The sequence below is a fragment of the Passer domesticus genome, chromosome 1 (assembly GCF_036417665.1).
Source record: "Passer domesticus isolate bPasDom1 chromosome 1, bPasDom1.hap1, whole genome shotgun sequence".
NCBI classification, from domain to species: domain Eukaryota; kingdom Metazoa; phylum Chordata; class Aves; order Passeriformes; family Passeridae; genus Passer; species Passer domesticus.
Genome location: NC_087474.1, coordinates 101,784,505 through 101,801,364, shown reverse-complemented (window position 1 = coordinate 101,801,364; position 16,860 = coordinate 101,784,505). Strand labels below are relative to the sequence as shown.

Below are 16,860 nucleotides of genomic sequence, written 5' to 3'. Positions count from 1 at the left end.
CCCGCGGTCACGCCTCGTGTAACCGCCCGCTCGCCCCGCGTGGTGCCCGCGGGACAAGGACCCGGATGGGGCTGCTCAACGCCGCTCTCCGTGGGGGGGGGCGGGGGAACGACGACGGGCAGGTGTGAGGCAAACGGGAGGGAAGAGCCGTGCCCCCCCCGCCCTCTCCGCCCGCCCGAGGTGGTATGTGCCTGGGGCAGCTCCCCGCCGTCCCACCCGACGGGCGCCCAAATTCCATCGCCTTGCGGCAGGACTTAAACTTGTTCCAGCCCTGAGCGTGGTGATGTTATAGGCAAAGAAGTCTTGTAGTGGCATATTTTGTGTAATTTGGTCCGTCGCGGTTTGTATTCAGCCCGTCCCACGTAGGCGAAGTAACACTGTAAATAAAACGGCAATTAAAGTGCAACATGTGCTCAGGGCTGAGGCGAAGGGCGTGTCTGCAGCACTGATCTCGCCACGGCAGCCAACGGGACAGGCCGTGCTCCTCCGTGGCGGCCGCAGCGCTTCCCCAGGGGCTGGCTAAGTTTGATAAATAAGTAATTGCTGTTCCAGAGACACGAACCTAATCCTTGGAGAGAAGTAAGCGGTTTTATTTCTGCACTACGAGGACAGGCTAATGCCCTTCTTCCCGCTGTCTGGAAGGAAGGAGGAACGGCATGGAAGCAATGGTTGCGAAGCCAGCACACAGCCTGCTGTTGAGCGTTCTCCCTGTGGGAAGGCCCAGGGTGAGTTGGAGGAATTGCCATCCCAGCACCGGGCCCGCTCCTTTGCTGGCCCATCCCTGGGTGCCAGGGAAAACTTCACGCTGTCCGACATGCCCTCGACCGGCAGCGCAGGTTCTTGCCGGGGAGCCGAGGGCTGGTGACTGCCTGGTTTGTGCCACAGCCCAGCACGGGCTGCCAGGGTGGGTGAGGGCAGCTCTCCCACCTTTCCCTGGAAGCTGGTGCCTGTGACTCCGCGGAACAGCGGCGATATTACAGAGATTACAGGCAGAACACAAGTGCGGGCACCGTATCTCTCACTTGATCCTGTTTCAAAGACCGTGCAGCATGCCAATGGCACTCTCCAGTAATTCCACCACTGTTTGGTCCCCCATCTCTTAATTGTCCTTGCCGATCCCCCTCGTTCTCTCCCGGCCCTCAAATTAGTTGTTTTCCTTTAGCATGCCTTTCCTCTACATACTGTCCCTTGGACATGTCTCTCCTGGCTGTCTTAGAGGCAGGAGCTGTGTTCAGCCCTTGGAGCTCGTTATCTTCCCTGGGTGTTAGTCAGATACTCCGATGTGAGCAGTCCTCTTGCCTTCCCCGACAACATTCCTCTGTTGTTTGAACAAGAGCAGAGCAGAAACATAATTTTTACCTACTTAGAGATTGCTGTTCAGTCCTAATGGGCAATGCCGATTGAAACTAACCCTTAATTTGGTGGTAAAAAGCAAGGCAGGTAAATAGGAGGATTAGATTAGTTCCGCACTTCTGTGGCTGGTTCAGCCTGACAGAGTTTTTTAACTACCACATCAGTCTGTCCTTAAGGAGAGCCGCGTTTAGAAAACTGCTCTTGCAGCCAGTTTGGTCCAGTTTTGTTTTCCACGCTGCCCTCTGCGACATTTTGTGCTGCAGCCTTGCGCCTGCTGCTATTTTAAGCCATGACTCACGCTTGGCCTGTGACCCTCTTTGTGCCAGCACAGCGAGAGCTGGCTCCGCCTGACCAGGGGATTGCCCCGGCACAGAGGGCCCGCGGGGGAACTGGCACCTTGCCCACCTGCGGAGGGGAAGGGAAGGCGTTTTCTTCCAGCCCAGGGACTCCAGCTGCCCTTTGGAGTGTAGGGATGCAGTCACAAGGGATCGGGCAGCTGCCCAGCCCCAGGCTGAGGAATGCACCCAAAAAATTTTGTCAAATGTAGTGCTGGTGTAAGAGCACTTTTTCTTCTGGAGGGCTTTATAGTAGAGCTATGAGGAGAGGAATATATATACTTAGATAAAATATACATATATAGATCTGTGTGTCTGTGTGTAAAGGAAAAGGGAGATCAAGTACAAAGTATTACGTGTTAAGCAGCCACCACCTGTCTTCTGCAAACTCAGGCTGCTCAAAGCCTTTCAGAAAGGGATGGGGAGCTGGAATCACTCCAGGTTCCTTCTGTAAAGAGTGGTGCTCCTTATATAGATGACTTCCTTTCTTTGGCAAGCTCAGAGATTTTTTTGTCCCCTTTTGCTCATTGTCTAGTAAAAGTACCCTGACAAAATTTACGCAAATGAGTAAATTAACCAACCCAGGTATGTTTATTATACATTTACATGCAGAAATTTTGCACTATTAAATACATGAGTACTGGCTGAGTCTTGCCCTACTTTTGTATAGTTGTGCTTCTGTTTCTCCATCATGCACAACGATGAAGCTTGTAGGGTAGAAAAATCTCATCATCTTAGTTAAAATATAGGTCAAAAAGTAACATCTCTTAATGAAGGGGGAGTTAAGACTTAGCAAAATAAATATATTTGTATGCCATTGACCCACAATTCCCTTGACTACATAATTGCATATTATTGTTAGGCTTCATACTGGTTATGCAATGTTGCATCATTTATAAGAGAAGCTTGTGGCCCTGGAAGCTGGGTGTGTATTTTGCAATTATAACACTTGATCCTATGACAGACTGCCTCTCTTCAAATCTAATTTAAAACAATGTAAGGCTTATCACTGAGGAGAAAGGAATGTGCATGTTATACAAAACAAACCTGACAAGTAGGTTGTGGCATTATATGCAATAATAGTTCTCTTTTTTTAGGCTTAAATCCCATTAACACAGCAAAAATAGTGTTTCTTGTGCATGATAAATCCAGGCTGAGTAAAACAGCCAGCAGAGTGGGTCAGCCTCTGCTTGGTTAGCACAGCACAGACAAATCAGCTGGTGTCCTTGAGGCTTTCCCCCAGGGTGAGGAGGACTGTGTACAGCACCAGGTAGCTGCAGTCCTGTACCCTTGGAGGAGTCAGGTGCACACAGAGCCCTCTGAGGACTGGGATCGCAGCATCCTGCAGAAATACAGAATCCACAGCATGGGAAATGGCCCATGTGAAGGTAGTCATGTGCTCTAATTGTTGCAAAAATATATTCCTTGGGAGAGAAAGTGAGTAATGGAATTTTGAGAAGCAAAAGTTTAAAATATCTGGTTGAAAAAAGTTTGAAAGTTTAAAATATCTGGTTGCTGGCTATGCTTCTCTGAAAAACTGGTATTTTCTAGTCACCATGTTATCATATCCTCACTGTTTTCAGTGAAACCAAGCACTCCTTTGCATAATAACTCGTGCTTTTTCTGTAAATTAAAAACAATTGATAACTTTATAGATACACCTTGTCATTTTGGGTTTCTTTTTCCTAAAATTGCTGTAATTTCAGAGTCTTAACTGCTGTTTTCAGAATTACATGTTTACTTATAAGCATGTGGGCAAGATTGTACTTTAATGCCTCTGCTCTTTAGTTCCAGCTTAATGATTAGTTACTTAAAAATTAATAATTTCATGTTAATAATTAGGTTTTAATAAATTGTCACAAATTGTTATGTATGTTATAGACATGTGTAGGAAGAGATGAGATGGATTCTGTTATCTTTCTTCTGTACATTCCACACATACTGTACTGTATGTTAGATGTAGAATCAGCCCTGAAGCTACTTCCTTCAAAAACAGAACTATGATTAATTCAGTGCCAAATATTTATGCATCAGACAAAAATATAATAGTATTCTTTGTAAATTCAAACAAGACAAATTAGGTGGTAATTAAAACTCTTTCATATACTTCAGAACGTACCGATTCACTCTTTCCTGCATTCAGAGAAAACATCAGTTTCTAAAGCATAAGAGGAAGGCTTTTGTGCAAAGAAATGTCAGTGTTTAATGTGTACAGCATTCCTTATATTGTGTTCTGGACTCATTTAGAATCACAGAATCATAGAATGACTTGGGTTGTCCACCACTGTCTACTTCTTCTTGTGATGGACAGCAATGGACAGAAGAAAATTAACTCTACCCCTGCCAAAACCAGCACACCACTGCAAGCTGTTGCTACAATATTAAGTTTCATTTGGCACTTCCTTATGTCCCACCTTCTAGTTTCAGGGCGCTGTGGTCATAAAATGGGACATAAGTTCTTGGGCATGTGAGATATTGGTCCTAAATAATGTAGGTTTTGTGTTTGATCAGCAGATGCTTGCAAGAATAAGTGTAAACTTTGAAAAAAACTTGTTGTATTTGTTCGGTCTGTAAGTAATATTCTAAATACTTTCAGTCGACAGCAGCTTTAGCTTATTATTAATTTGTAGCCTTTATAGACCATGTTCAATTTTTAAATCTTAAAGCACTTTTATAAAATTTTTTTTTGAAGCTGTGGGTTAGGACCTAACAGTGTTTTACAGGATGTCTTAGTGGCTCACACAGGGAAAAAAATAACCAGGTGAGACGCAGATTTTTCTTTTATCTTTTTACCTCTGAGGCACTCAGGATCATGGTTCACAGGACAATCTTTTGCTCTAATAAATGAAATTTGTGTACTCTCTGGAGAGATCTAATTATTAACCGTGGCCATCACCGAAACCCAGTCTGCCTTATGAATTATACCTGGATTGTGCTGTACAAAATCCACGAGTTTCGTTAGCATGCAGCCTTCCACGCTGATTAACCCAGGGAAAAGAAGACAAACCGTGAATTTCTTGTCGGTAACACACGAAGCACAAGAGGCGGAGGGAGGGGAAGCGCGATGCCACGCTGCCACCTACTGTCACCCGGCGGACTGCCCTTTCATCCCTGAAATAAATATTGGACAGGAGAACATCAGCGAGGGACCCCGAGAGCCACAGGTGTTAGCTGGTTCAGGGATTCCAAAGGCGGCCTCGGGGCCCTTCCCCGGGCCCTTTGCAGGCGGTGATTCCCGTGTGCCGGAGGCTCAGCGCCGCAGCGGCTCCGCCGGCCCGCTCCCAGGGTGTTCCTCTGCATCCCAAACACTGGCACTCAGCGCTTACAGTAAACACTAACAAATAGGAGCTCTTTTATGATGTTTATGTAATAACGTAGTAGACAAAAGTTTTAAAAATCACAGTGTGGTTTACCTGTAGTGAATGTGGCAGGTAGGAATAAAGAGTCCTTAAGCAGCCCGGAGCTAGATCATTATCTGCAGAGTACAGAAAGGGCCTTGACAAAAGGCACAATGTGACTGTCCAGTACAAATTCGTCCTTGCCAGCACTCCATTGGACAGCCAAGTCCAGACTCTCCCTCTGCAATGCTTAGGAAGTTTCCACACACTGTTATGTGAGCAGTACAGGACTCCCAAGCTGCTGGAGACCCACCTATTCCCACGTTCTCAGGCACACGAAGTCCTCCAAGGAGCTTTCTTTTCACTTGTCATTTGCTGTAAAAACTGATAACATGTATCAACAGCAATGGAATACAAAAGCTCTAAAAAGTACACATTCTCTGCTGCCATGAATAATCTAACAAATTGGCTGAGCTCAATGGGAAACCTCGGCGTGTTTGCTTAGGCTCACTTGAAGTGCAAATAGTCACAAGCATTCGTGACAGAGGGTTTTATTTTTTATGAAACAAACAGGCTGAAATGCATTATATTGCACTCAGTCTGAAGAAAAATGTATTCTGCTAGCATTGGGTTGGCAGATTTTTGCATGTAAAAATACCCTAATCCCTGTTTAAATTAAAACTTTGGAACTTTGGGTACAAAAAAATGTATTATTACAGTAAAATAACCTGGATTTTTTTTTAGTGAGGTTTTTATATTGTTTTACTCTTTTCCCACAATTAAGGCTATGAATAAGCTTTTAATAAAAAACTCTCAGTGTTGTTTCTGAGATGGTGATGGGGTTCTTTACAAACCTTTCAAACTGAAGAGACTGAACTCTGGGACATAGTGGTTCATAAGAGGACAAGTTCTTCAGCTCAAAAAATTGAAGGAGTGGCAGCTTTGTAATAAACCTCCAGATTGTATGCCTCCAGCAAGGACAAATTAAAAGAAAAGGCAAACACGACTGTCACATCAGAACCATCTCCCATTACCTCAGACCTTTCCAAATACCAACATCTCCAAAAGCAGTTATTCTATTTCTGAACTGTAAATCAAGACAATTTTTTTTTATGAATTAAACCTGAATTTTGAAAAGGTAATGTCTGATAAAGTTTCATTTGAAAACATAGTATTTACATTATGTACAAAATTTATATATATTGCAGCCATAAAATGCACACAGTGCCTCTTAAGTATGATTTGCAATAGAAATTTCTGCCTCTATTTTAAATGTTTTGTATAGTTTTTACTGGATTTTAAAATCTCTGGATAAGAAAACATAAAATGTAAAAATAGGAATGTTTTTACGTTGTGCTCATATAGGCACTACCTTTATTGAGATTTTTCTGAAACGACGTTCAATGCTGGTAGGATTCGTGTGCATATATAACCCATATCTGCTGCTGTTTTGAAACCTGGAAATTTCAAATTTTCTTCCAGGATCAACAACAATTAAACTAACTTAAGAACATGAAATTTATTTTTTTTTAGTACTGTAACAGAACAATGTTAATTTAGATGATGTTTCTGCATGTGTTATTTTCATTTGCTGTATAGAAGACAAAGCTTACTGAGGTGACAGATTGCTTATGATACTGTATTATTCAAGATAACAAGAAGGGACCTACCTGACTGAAAAACTACAGAAGGACATTATGGAATTGAGTGATGGGCAAATACAGAAATTAAATTCAATGCAGACAAACATCAAAGAATATGCATAAGAAAAAAGATCTTAATTTCACACATTGAATGACAAACTTTGAACTGACCATCACTCAAGAATAAGATCTCAGAGTTATGGCAGATTTTTCCACAGAAATGCCAGCCCAGTGTTCAGCAATGGCAATCAAATGCCAGACAGTTCACAAAAGCGCAGGAAGATGGAAAAGCTTTCATGTCAGGGATGGCTGCGTAGTCCTGGGAGAGACAACTGGAGAGCATTCTATGCAACAGTGGCCTAGATGAGGGCAGGTTGTTTGTTGTCCCTTCCAGTACAAGGACTGGGGACATCAAGTGACAATATCGGAATCAGGTTCAAAGAAAAAAAAAGGAAAAAAAAGACGGTGTTCTTCAGACCAAAGGTTATTTGAGCTCTAGAGGTAATTGCCAAAGGATATTGTGCACAATGAAAATTTAAATGGGTCAATGAGACACTGAACAAGAGAGATCAGCTTTATTTCCTTATCCTTGTTTAAAGATTTCCTAATGCATCTTTTTTTATGTTCTGCCTTTCTTGCTTGCATCGGACCGTGACATTCCACTTAAAACATTCTCATAAGTGCCATAGAATTTATTTCCAAACAGGAGACCGACAGAATGGCAGGCTAAATAAATACGTCTTTCTGTAATTATCCTAATTTCTAATAGCTCCATCATATTGTTTGGGAAAAATGTTGATAGCTGTTCTGTGAGACCTTGATTGTAAGGAATGTGTCCTTAACTCGACAAACTGTTTATTCACAAGTCAGCAGAAGATACTATTATTATAAATAAAAGATAAATGTGGAAACATTTGCAAGAATGTAATTGCCAAGTGGCTTCTAACAAATTTAACAGCACGCCTTAGGCATAATTAATAAGAGCTGTAGTCTATATCTGCGTAAAATTAGTGTTGTGTAGCAGTTATTGTGGCTGAACACTGCTAACTTTCTTCCCCGGTTTTGCGGGTTGTACCGTGCTTAGACAGGAGTGGTGAGAATAAGCGGAGACGCGATCACATCTGATCGGGCCCAACTCTTTTATAACTAAAACAAAAAAAACCCCACCCAAAAGTCAGAAGGAACCACACCCCGCAGGACAGCGCGCGCCCCCTCAGCGCCGGCCTCGGCCGCGATTGGCTCGGAGAGGGCCCCCGCGTCACGTGACCACCGGCGCGCTCCTTATAGCCGCGCGCCGGGCGCGAGAAGGCGGCTGTGTGTGCGGGCGCGCGCCGCGGGGTCCGTGCGGGGGCGGCCGCGGGTGAGCGGGGCCAGAGGGAGAGGGGCGGGAAGGACGAGAAGGAGCTGCTCTCCGTCTCGGTTGAGCCGCCGCCATCGGCGGCGGGCTGGGGCCGCGAGGTTCCGTGGCCGAGTTTGGGAGTTGGCGGGCTCCTGCCTCGCCGTTCCCCATTGGCCGCGGCGGCGCGCGGGGAGGGAGGAGCCCCGCGAGCTCCTGGCGGGAGCGGGGCCGCGTGGGGGGTGCGGGTGAGTGCCCGGTTCCCCACAGCCATCCCGGGTGTGCTCCCGGGACACCCCCGCCAGCCCTGCGAGCTCGCCTGCTGGGAGCGGGGCCGGGGTGAGTGCCCGGTTCCCCACAGCCATCCCGGGTGTGCTCCCGGGACACCCCCGCCAGCCTGCGGGAAGGCCGCTCCGCGCTGGGCGCTGCCTTCCCGCCGCTCGTGTCTGGGGTGCAGCCTCGGGAGGGGCCTGCTGACCGCGCCGTGCGTGGCTGGCTGCTTAAGGCAGCCATGAGAGCTGATAATCCTACCGAAATGGTAATGGTCTCTAACTAGTGCTGCCCGAACTTCAGGAGTAGAGGGATGCTGTATTAATTTTCGTGGTTTTTTTCTATTGCAGTTGATCTCATGAATTCCAAAATGAAACAGAAATTGACCACAGAAAAGTCCTCAGGAACTTTGCAGGTATAGGCTTTAAAGGCTTGAAGCTAGCACCTCTCTGTGTGACACAAGCTCCTCTGTCCACTGAAGGAATATAAAGGGATCTGTTGCAATGTGCTTCCACCTGGCTTATGTCCATTTGGCTTGAGTAACCTCTTGGCAGACATTGTGACTTGGGAACATGCTGTCCTGCTTGGGTGTATGTGCTTATGACTACTTTTTTCCCTATTGCTCAGCAAGTCCTTTTTATTTTGACACTGAGCTTACTGTCTCTCCGTTTAATTTTTCAGGGTTGGTTTGGTTTGTTTGTCCTGACTGTGTGTCTTTGCTTACTGAATCTGTCTGGCTTATGCTTAGGGGTTGTAGGTTGGGTTTTGTAGGCTGTTCTTTATGGGTGGGAACTTCTGAAGAGTTCCATCCGTCTTGTGTTGGACGTGATTTAACTGGAGTATTCGAGCAGGCAGTTCACTTTCTACAGTCACCTTTGTGAATAATAGTTGCCTTGGAATTGGTGGAAATGCTTAAACGATTTAGGTTTTTAAGAGTTAACTGATTAGGTGCAAACCTTAGTAACTTTTCTTGGCAAATCTTTTAATGTAGGCCCCAATCAGAATGGTACAAAAGCGTGTAAAATAGAGGCTAGTAGTTTTTGTATGATGAGACCCAGTGACTGGAATGGAAGCTGCAGGTATTAATGAAAATTGCCAACTGATAGGTCTGACTTATGGCACTCTTGTGCCATAGTGTCTCTAGGGTATAAATTGCTCAGTGTGGCTTTTTGCACTTTCAGTGGGTTAACTTGAGTATTGGCCAGTAATTTCTTGGCAGAGTGTACTTAACTCTAATCCTAAGTAACAGCAAGCAGTGTCTGACACACGGTGTGATTCTTGTTCCCACAGCAGTTAATGTTTGTCCTTTAGTGGAACAGTAGGATAATTGGTGGCAGAAACTACCGTGGGAAATGCGAGCTCTTGTCCTATGAAGCACGGTGTGAATCGGTGACTTTCTCACGCCCGTGTGGCATTGTATCCTGGCTGTTCTTGCTTGGTCGTCTGCCATTGTTTGCTGTCCCATGGTGGCAGTGTAACCAACCCAATCAGAAAGCTTTGATGCAGGAAAGAGGCATTTATGCATGATAGCAAGGGTGATAAACATACTGGTTAGACAAAACAATAGCCTGTCTGGATCGAAGCAAGGAAATTTTTGATCCATTTTAATGGATAATCAAAGTAACACATCTGTTTAAATGAACACTGTTTGATGGTGTGTCAGCAAGTCACAAAAACAGCTGCTGCCTGATGTGCCCTTGCCACCTAACCTTGCAACTGCAATCACTTTTGTCCCTGTCCCCAAGGGTCTGAGACTGCTGCTCTCAAACTCAAGTTTGAGAGGTCCGGCTAAAGGCCTTGAAATCTAATCAGAGTATTTCTGCTGAAGTTGTTTTATGAAAGGTAAATGTTTCCTAAGAGGCAGGGATTGATCATAGCTTCGTGTGATTAAGATTGATCTCTATTAGAAATAATTAGATCCCCTTCCTTACAAAAGCCTTAATATAGGCTACAGTGGGTTTTTTTTTGTTTTGTTTTTTTTTGAGAAGAAGAATTATGTGTTACCTTAATGGAAGCATGATGGATTCCTAATTTTCAGTTTATGTAAAAAAGAGTGGCTACTGTCTGACCCATTTTTGTCTTTTCAGAAGTACCTCACAGAGAGCACATGCAGTGCTGCCCAAAGACCAACTCTTAAAATGATCCAGCCTTCAGCAGCCGGTAGCCTGGTGGGCAGACGTAATGAGGTATAAACTAAAAGATAATCTGTAGATATAGAATTATTTCTGGACATAGGGAAATGCTTCTGAGCTGTTAACTGAAAACTAATATATTTTAAAAAAATAAAATGTGCTAACTAGAGTGGCACAAGCTTACTATTGTTCTACTAATAAACCATATTAAAACCCAGCAATTTCTGAGTTCTTTGGGTATTAAGGAAGATGTCTAAACTAGAGCTATAATGTGAAGAAATCAGGACTTAGAGACTTACTTGCAGTCATGAGTGTGCAGGCTTAGAAGTTTGTATTTTTGTGTAGGCTGAGATGTTCCTCTAAACTTGAACCTGCCCATGTTTTATGCAGAAGAAATCTTCAGTCAGAAGGAAACTCTGGAATAACAAAGTTACCTCAAAGGCTTGTAAAGCTGAGGTGTCTGTGGACAAAGAGCAAGAGAATGAGAATGATGTCATTCAAGCTGAAGATCTCATGATGAAAGGTATGTGGTAATTCCTGAAATGTTTTCTTGCTCTTTAAATGCTATGCTGCTGTTGGAGTGCTACTTGAAGCATATTTCCTTTGTCATTTAGACAAGGGCTTTGTGGGTTTTTCATAATGTCTAGCAGGAGTTGATGATACTTATCCTCTATATTAAATAAAGTATAGATGTCTAGTGTTTAAGAAGGAGTTCATGATAACCAGAAGCTGAGAAGCATTGTGTGCAGCAGTGTTAAGGAGTCTTGTAGTTTGTTATTTTGGCTGGGCTGTAAGTTTTCCAGTGACTAATAATTAAGTTGAAATGAAAGCCTGTTTTGCCACAGCGTGTTGTGTGCGCAGTTTCTCAGAGCCATTATGCCCAGTGTGGACAGTGACTTGGAAGTAACACTTCTGTCTTCCACAAAGTGCACATTCAGAGCAGCGTTGGCAAACGTGGCCATCTTGCAGAGCCTCCTGCCATCCTTGAGGCAGCTCCTGAAGGCATTGCACAGCCATTAATGCAGTGTAGGATCTGTTTCCTGTAAACTTGGGTCACTAATTGTAGTTGTACAACTAAGCTTTGAAAACAGTATACAGAGTGAGTTTTTAGTATTACAGCTCACAGAATACTTTTATACAAGTTAAATATCTCAAAGTGCTCTTAAGAAATCGGACTTACTGTAGCCTCTAACTTCAGGAGATCCTTCATCTCAGTATTGGAAAGAAGTGGCTGAAGAAAGGAGGAAGGCTCTGTATGAAGTGCTTCAAGAAAATGAAAAGGTAGCTAATCAAAGATGCCTAACTGCTAAAGTTACCTGGCTCTTGTCTTCCTCTTCTAACATGTTATTTGAACTCAGTTGCACAAAGAAATCGAGCAGAAGGATGGTGAAATTGCCCGCCTAAAAGAAGAAAATGAAGAGCTCATGTCCCTTGCTGAGCATGTGCATTATATGACCAGCGTGATTGAGGTACTTAAAGCAATTTTCAGTTAATGTTGTAGAACAAAAAAGTGAGAAACCAGCCAAGGTATTTATAATGAACCATGACTTCTTATATGTGCTCACATGATTCTTCATTTTAAATTGCTCTGACCTGTTTCCTGCAGAATTGCTCTAATTCTAGTGTCATAAAGCTCCTTCTAGGATAGGAATTTTTCCCATCTTAGAACCTATAGGAATAATGAGAGTACTAAGATAGTAGGTTGAATCTCTCCTTCTGAAAACATCTCTCTTAACAGAATGCATGTTGGAGATTGTGATAAAGGAAGGAAGAGTTGATTTTGCACTTTTTTGGGATGACTTAAATTCATGTCCCTCATAGGTTGGTACTGGCTGTGTCCTTTGAGAAACTAAACTTGAAACAGAGTCACAAAGTAGAATGGTGAGAGGGAGCACTGTGCTCTCTAAGGTCAAGATTTTCTTGTCAAGGCACAGTGCCAGTTTCACTGCCCAAAAAGGGCTGCATGCAGTCTCTAGGGTTCATAAACTCATAAATTTCCCAACAGCTCCCTCTGAGAATTCCTTGGGGCAAGTAGTTCCACTAATTCCATGGCTCCTTTAGCAGGAATGGATTGTTTGTAAGAGCCTCTGAAGCTGTGATAAATACATAGATAGGTATGGAACCTTGATGTTGTGGCTTTCAGGTTGTTTTTGCAGAGATTAAGCTCTCATGAAGCTGGGTGCCTGGCAAATACTTTGAGTCTGTAATGACTAGACTGGGAGGTGGAAACAAAATGAAATATTATTGCAAGTAACTTGTTTAATCAAGAACTGGACTTCATCAAGAATTAGACTAACACAAGTTAGTTTCAGTTAGTGCAGTTTAGATCAGCCATGAAAGACTGTTTTGCTACACTTGAATTTTTTTGGTATTTGGGGAGTACTGCTTGTTAGTGATATGTCCATGGGCAGAAATTACATTATTTGAGGGCTTGAGCTAAAGTACTTTGAAACTTCTCTACAGTTTCTCAAGAGTTATGATCACTTATTAGTTGTAAGCTACTCCCTCCTGAGGCTTCAGTGAGCCTTAAAGGATACATCAAACAACCAGAAGCTTCAAAACCAGTTTCTTTACAGTACTGTTTATCTTCCTTACCTCAGGTTAGGTGAGGAACTTCTAGGTTGATCAAGTGCTAGAGATTGCTGAGTCTTAAAGCTCATCTCAACTTAATGTGGTTTCATCATCTCTAACTAAAAATGGAGTAAATTGGTTGTACAATATTTTTTTCTAAAATTAAATCTATAGGGTGCTATAGTAAATACTTAACTTGGGAACCAGTTCCCCATGTTTTAGGTTGCTTGAGATGAAACCTGTCCTACTGAAGAACCTGAGAAACTGAACAAAGCAAATGTGGTTTGCAAGTTAAGAGGTAGTAATTTGAGTTGAACTTGTGTCTTAAGATTTTTGTAACTGAGGAATGTTGTCATTATTTCAACGACCTCCAAGGTGATTAGTTTGCTTAATTTAATATGCAGAGTCTTATTTCACTATTTCATAGTTAAGTAGAAAAAAATATTAAATTCACTGTCTTCTGTTCCTTTGTAGAGGCTAACTGGGCAAGCACCTGACAATCTTGAGACACTGGAGAGTCTGGCTCTAGAGGAATCCAGACAGGAAAATGAAGAGCATAACTGTGGAGACAAGGCAGACAGTCCTTCTGAAGAGGAGCCATCACAAGTATTGTCTGGTTTAAGGGAGAATAGATCAGATCCTCCTTCAAAGGAAACAAGCCATTTGCAACTGGAATGACAACCTTTAAATAGGCTTATATATGTGGCTTTTAATTGCAGACTTCCTCTTGAAAGGATATATTAAACCTCAGGTATAGAAACTCTTGTGGGAACATTACAGATGTTGACATTTTTAACTGGAATTATGTAGCAGTGGGAGGGGTATCTGAATAATGCATGGAAAATTTACTGCAGGCTGCATGTAGTTGCTTGTATAAAGCACAAATACTGTGTATTTCAACTGTTGTGTAAATATCTTTATCAGTTGGTCTGACATGATGCATGGAAATTGATAAATAAATCTTTGCATTACCAAAATAATGTCTTAATTGACAGGGGAATGGTTAATCCTTGGTTTAAATCAGTTATGACTCCTGTAGTAGAAACTGTAGAAACTTTCAAATTTTTTGGGGGAATGCCTGGGCAGCTTTTAGGGTTTTTTTAGGTTTGCAGAATTCTGGAGAACAAAATTGTTTTTTTTTTTTTTTGTGGATAGAGAGTGGAAGAAAAAGCAAAAATGTATGTGCTGTTGGTGAGGTGTCAAAAAATCTTACTGGGTAATTAGAGTCAAAATCTAAAGATTAGATTTACGATTTTAAAGTTTTTTTTTTTAATTAATTTTCTCTGCCTTCTAAGGAAGCATTTTGCAAGCTGTGTAAGGAGAGTTTAAGTAATTGGTTTATGAAGAGAAGGTGGTGTATTCTTAGTCCCAGTAGCAGCTGCGCTGAAAACTAGGTGGAAACAAAACAGCGTATACTTCAGAGCTATTCTGAATGGAAACTGTTTTCAAGGTACTGCTCTGGTATTTACCAAGAGATGAGAAACCCTTTTACCAAGGTGCTTAGGTTCTGAAAGGTTTACAGGAATAGAAAGTAGTCTTTAAAACCTTGAGCACCCTGTCTGGTATCTGCATGGGCCGTGATGGAACTGGAGAGTAAGTTGGATACAGATTTTCCAGTACTGAGTGAACTCGGGGCAGTTCTGTAACAAGGCTTTAACAATGGGGGCTGTTGCCATATCTTGGGAGGAGCTTAAAGCTGAGTGGCTTTCGGGAGGCAGAAGTGAATAGAGGCATCCTGGTTTGTGGATCTCTGGCCTTACCAAAGATGGTTGCTTCAGGGTATGTGTGAATGACTCTGGAGCTATCAGATTGGCACCTTTATATTCCTTCTGTTTTACTTCCTGTGGCTGTTGATAAATTAACAGATGTTTTACAACTGATTTCAGTTGTGACATCCAGGAAATGGCAGAAGCCATTGTAGAAGATAATACTCCTGGCTGCCATTTTACCTCAAGCATGCTAACTAGAAAAAGAGGCATCACAATATCTTGTGGATTTTGTAAGCACAAGATTTTATCTTCCAACATGTGCTCCAGGGGGTGCTTAGACATTTCTTTCCATCACAGGATGAAAAGGTGAGGAAGGTGTGTCCTCTATCTTGCACTGATGCTGTCTTGAAGAAACAAAACTGGGTGCTGGGCAAATGTTTTGTAGAGTAACCTTGGTTTTCTGTTAAGGAGAAGTGGATAATGGTTGTCAAGTGATTTAGACCTCACCTATCTCACATTCTAAGCAACTTTCTTAACAAAGTAGTTCCAACATTACTAAAAGGAAACAAATTTCATTTTGATATAATTGTTTTTTGCAGTTCTTAGTTATTGATTGTTAACTGAAATTTTTTTAGAGGTGGCTTTATTTTTAAACATCAGGCATACTGTATTTGCAGAGGCTGTAGAAGGGAAGGACGGACTGTGGCATGACTAGCAGACCAAAGTGAGACAGCAAGTGCAACCTTTCCACTATTTCACTTCCTGCTGTGTGAACTGCTGTAGTACAGGTGCTGCTGTTGGAACAGAACTGCCAGAAAGAGACAATCCAGAATTTGTGTGCAGTATCTGCATCTGTGTTTCTTACCTTCAGGTTGATCAAGAAGAATGCTTATTAGGTTTAGATATTATGCCTTTTCTGGATTGATTTTATTTAAATAAAAGAGGTGACAGTCCCTTCATGTGCTGGATCCTTCTGTTGAAATAGACTGTGTACAAATAAATAATGGAAGTTCTGCAAGTAGGCTCATGGATGTATTGCAGCATTTGGTGCACCTGTAACAGAGAAAATTTTTACATCAAAAAGGAATGTGCCACTTAGTAATACATACTGATGTTTTAAACCAAGACTACTGTGTTTTTATTAAGTGCAGTTTGTTAGCAGAGTGGATAGCTTGCTGTTATCAACTGATAAAAATCTGTGATGCCTGAGAAGGGAGGTGTGAGAGCTGAACTGCCACAGTAATAAAACCTATACACATGCTTTGTCACAGATGCATTGAACCTCTACCAAACACTGCCTATACCTATTGTATCAGACATTAATGTATGGAAATGTTCTTCTCAGCAGTTTGAGGATGCTGCAATACTTGCTGTTTAAAAATGTTCTAAAAGGATTGAGGTTGTTTATTGTTCTGAAACTTCTTGAGTGCTTTTTTGAATATGCATGCAGTAGCACTGTGCTACATATTAAGTCTAGGAACTTGGTATTTATGTGCTCACAGCTTGTCAAATGTGTAGAAATTATACAGAGATTTGTTTGTGATTAGTTCTCTTAAAACCATCTGACATTTTAAGTGTCTAGGGAAACTCATCACTGGAACATGGCTATGTAGCAGCTGTAAAGCAGCATCACTGAAGACAACCTTTATATCCAGCTAAGTTGTAGAGAGAACACTCTGGCACAATAAAAGTATCAGTTCTGGGATCTACTACAGAATGTGCTTCTTTCAAAGAAGTCAAATGCATTTGTGCCACCAGCATGTTGACTCCTTTTCACTGCAGAGGGTACAGACACAATCTTGTCTTTGAAGCAGGCTCAGGCTGTGTGGAAGTGGGATGTATCTACAGTGTCCTAGCTCTTCTCCCATAAAATGTGCATGTCTGAACAGGGCTGAATTTCCCCCATGCAAGAGCAAAGTGTGGGGAGGTGGATCATTTGCAGGTGTCAGATGTTTCAAGAATAAACAGCTATGCAGGGACACGCAAACCATGGGGTGGGTGGATTGTTTGTGTGAGGAAGAACTCATAACTGGTTTACACTAAAAATTGTTATTTTTTCTAACCACCCATTGTACTTAAGACAATGTGTGAAGAAATTAATTAGACCATAATAACTCCTTGTTTGGGCAGCTGAAACTCACTTGGTTTTTGGCATGGGATTGCTTATGTGAGG

At 42.4% G+C, this 16,860-nt stretch overlaps 1 protein-coding gene and 1 long non-coding RNA gene across 4 annotated transcripts; one reads left to right on the top strand and one right to left on the bottom strand.

The window, feature by feature from the left end:
• Positions 1-704: 704 nt before the first annotated feature.
• Positions 705-7,842, bottom strand: LOC135307144 (uncharacterized). The gene is made up of 3 exons (XR_010367874.1): positions 5,102-7,842; positions 4,614-4,799; positions 705-1,318 (listed from the first exon to the last, which is right to left on the bottom strand). It is a non-coding gene; the product is annotated as an uncharacterized LOC135307144 (long non-coding RNA).
• Positions 7,843-7,940: 98 nt separating this feature from the next.
• GMNN (geminin DNA replication inhibitor) lies at positions 7,941-16,396 on the top strand. Of its 3 annotated transcripts, none has more exons than XM_064431772.1 (7): positions 7,941-8,029; positions 8,626-8,690; positions 10,363-10,461; positions 10,798-10,930; positions 11,606-11,688; positions 11,766-11,876; positions 13,453-16,396. In XM_064431772.1, the coding sequence occupies exons 2-7, from the start codon at positions 8,634-8,636 to the stop codon at positions 13,654-13,656; spliced, it is 687 nt and encodes a 228-aa protein (XP_064287842.1). In that variant the 5' UTR covers positions 7,941-8,029; positions 8,626-8,633; the 3' UTR covers positions 13,657-16,396. The 3 variants fall into 3 exon arrangements, with proteins under 3 accessions (XP_064287842.1, XP_064287849.1, XP_064287845.1); XM_064431779.1 differs by having other exon boundaries at positions 7,984-8,007; XM_064431775.1 differs by lacking the exon at positions 7,941-8,029 and adding an exon at positions 8,484-8,543.
• Positions 16,397-16,860: the final 464 nt, after the last annotated feature.

Bases quoted from the DNA above. Each gene is read 5' to 3' on its own strand.
- GMNN (XM_064431772.1), top strand. From the start codon at position 8,634: ATGAATTCCAAAATGAAACAGAAATTGACCACAGAAAAGTCCTCAGGA. The intron at 11,689-11,765 runs GTAGCTAATCAA...ATTTGAACTCAG, and splicing joins TGCTTCAAGAAAATGAAAAG to TTGCACAAAGAAATCGAGCA. The intron at 11,877-13,452 runs GTACTTAAAGCA...GTTCCTTTGTAG, and splicing joins ATATGACCAGCGTGATTGAG to AGGCTAACTGGGCAAGCACC.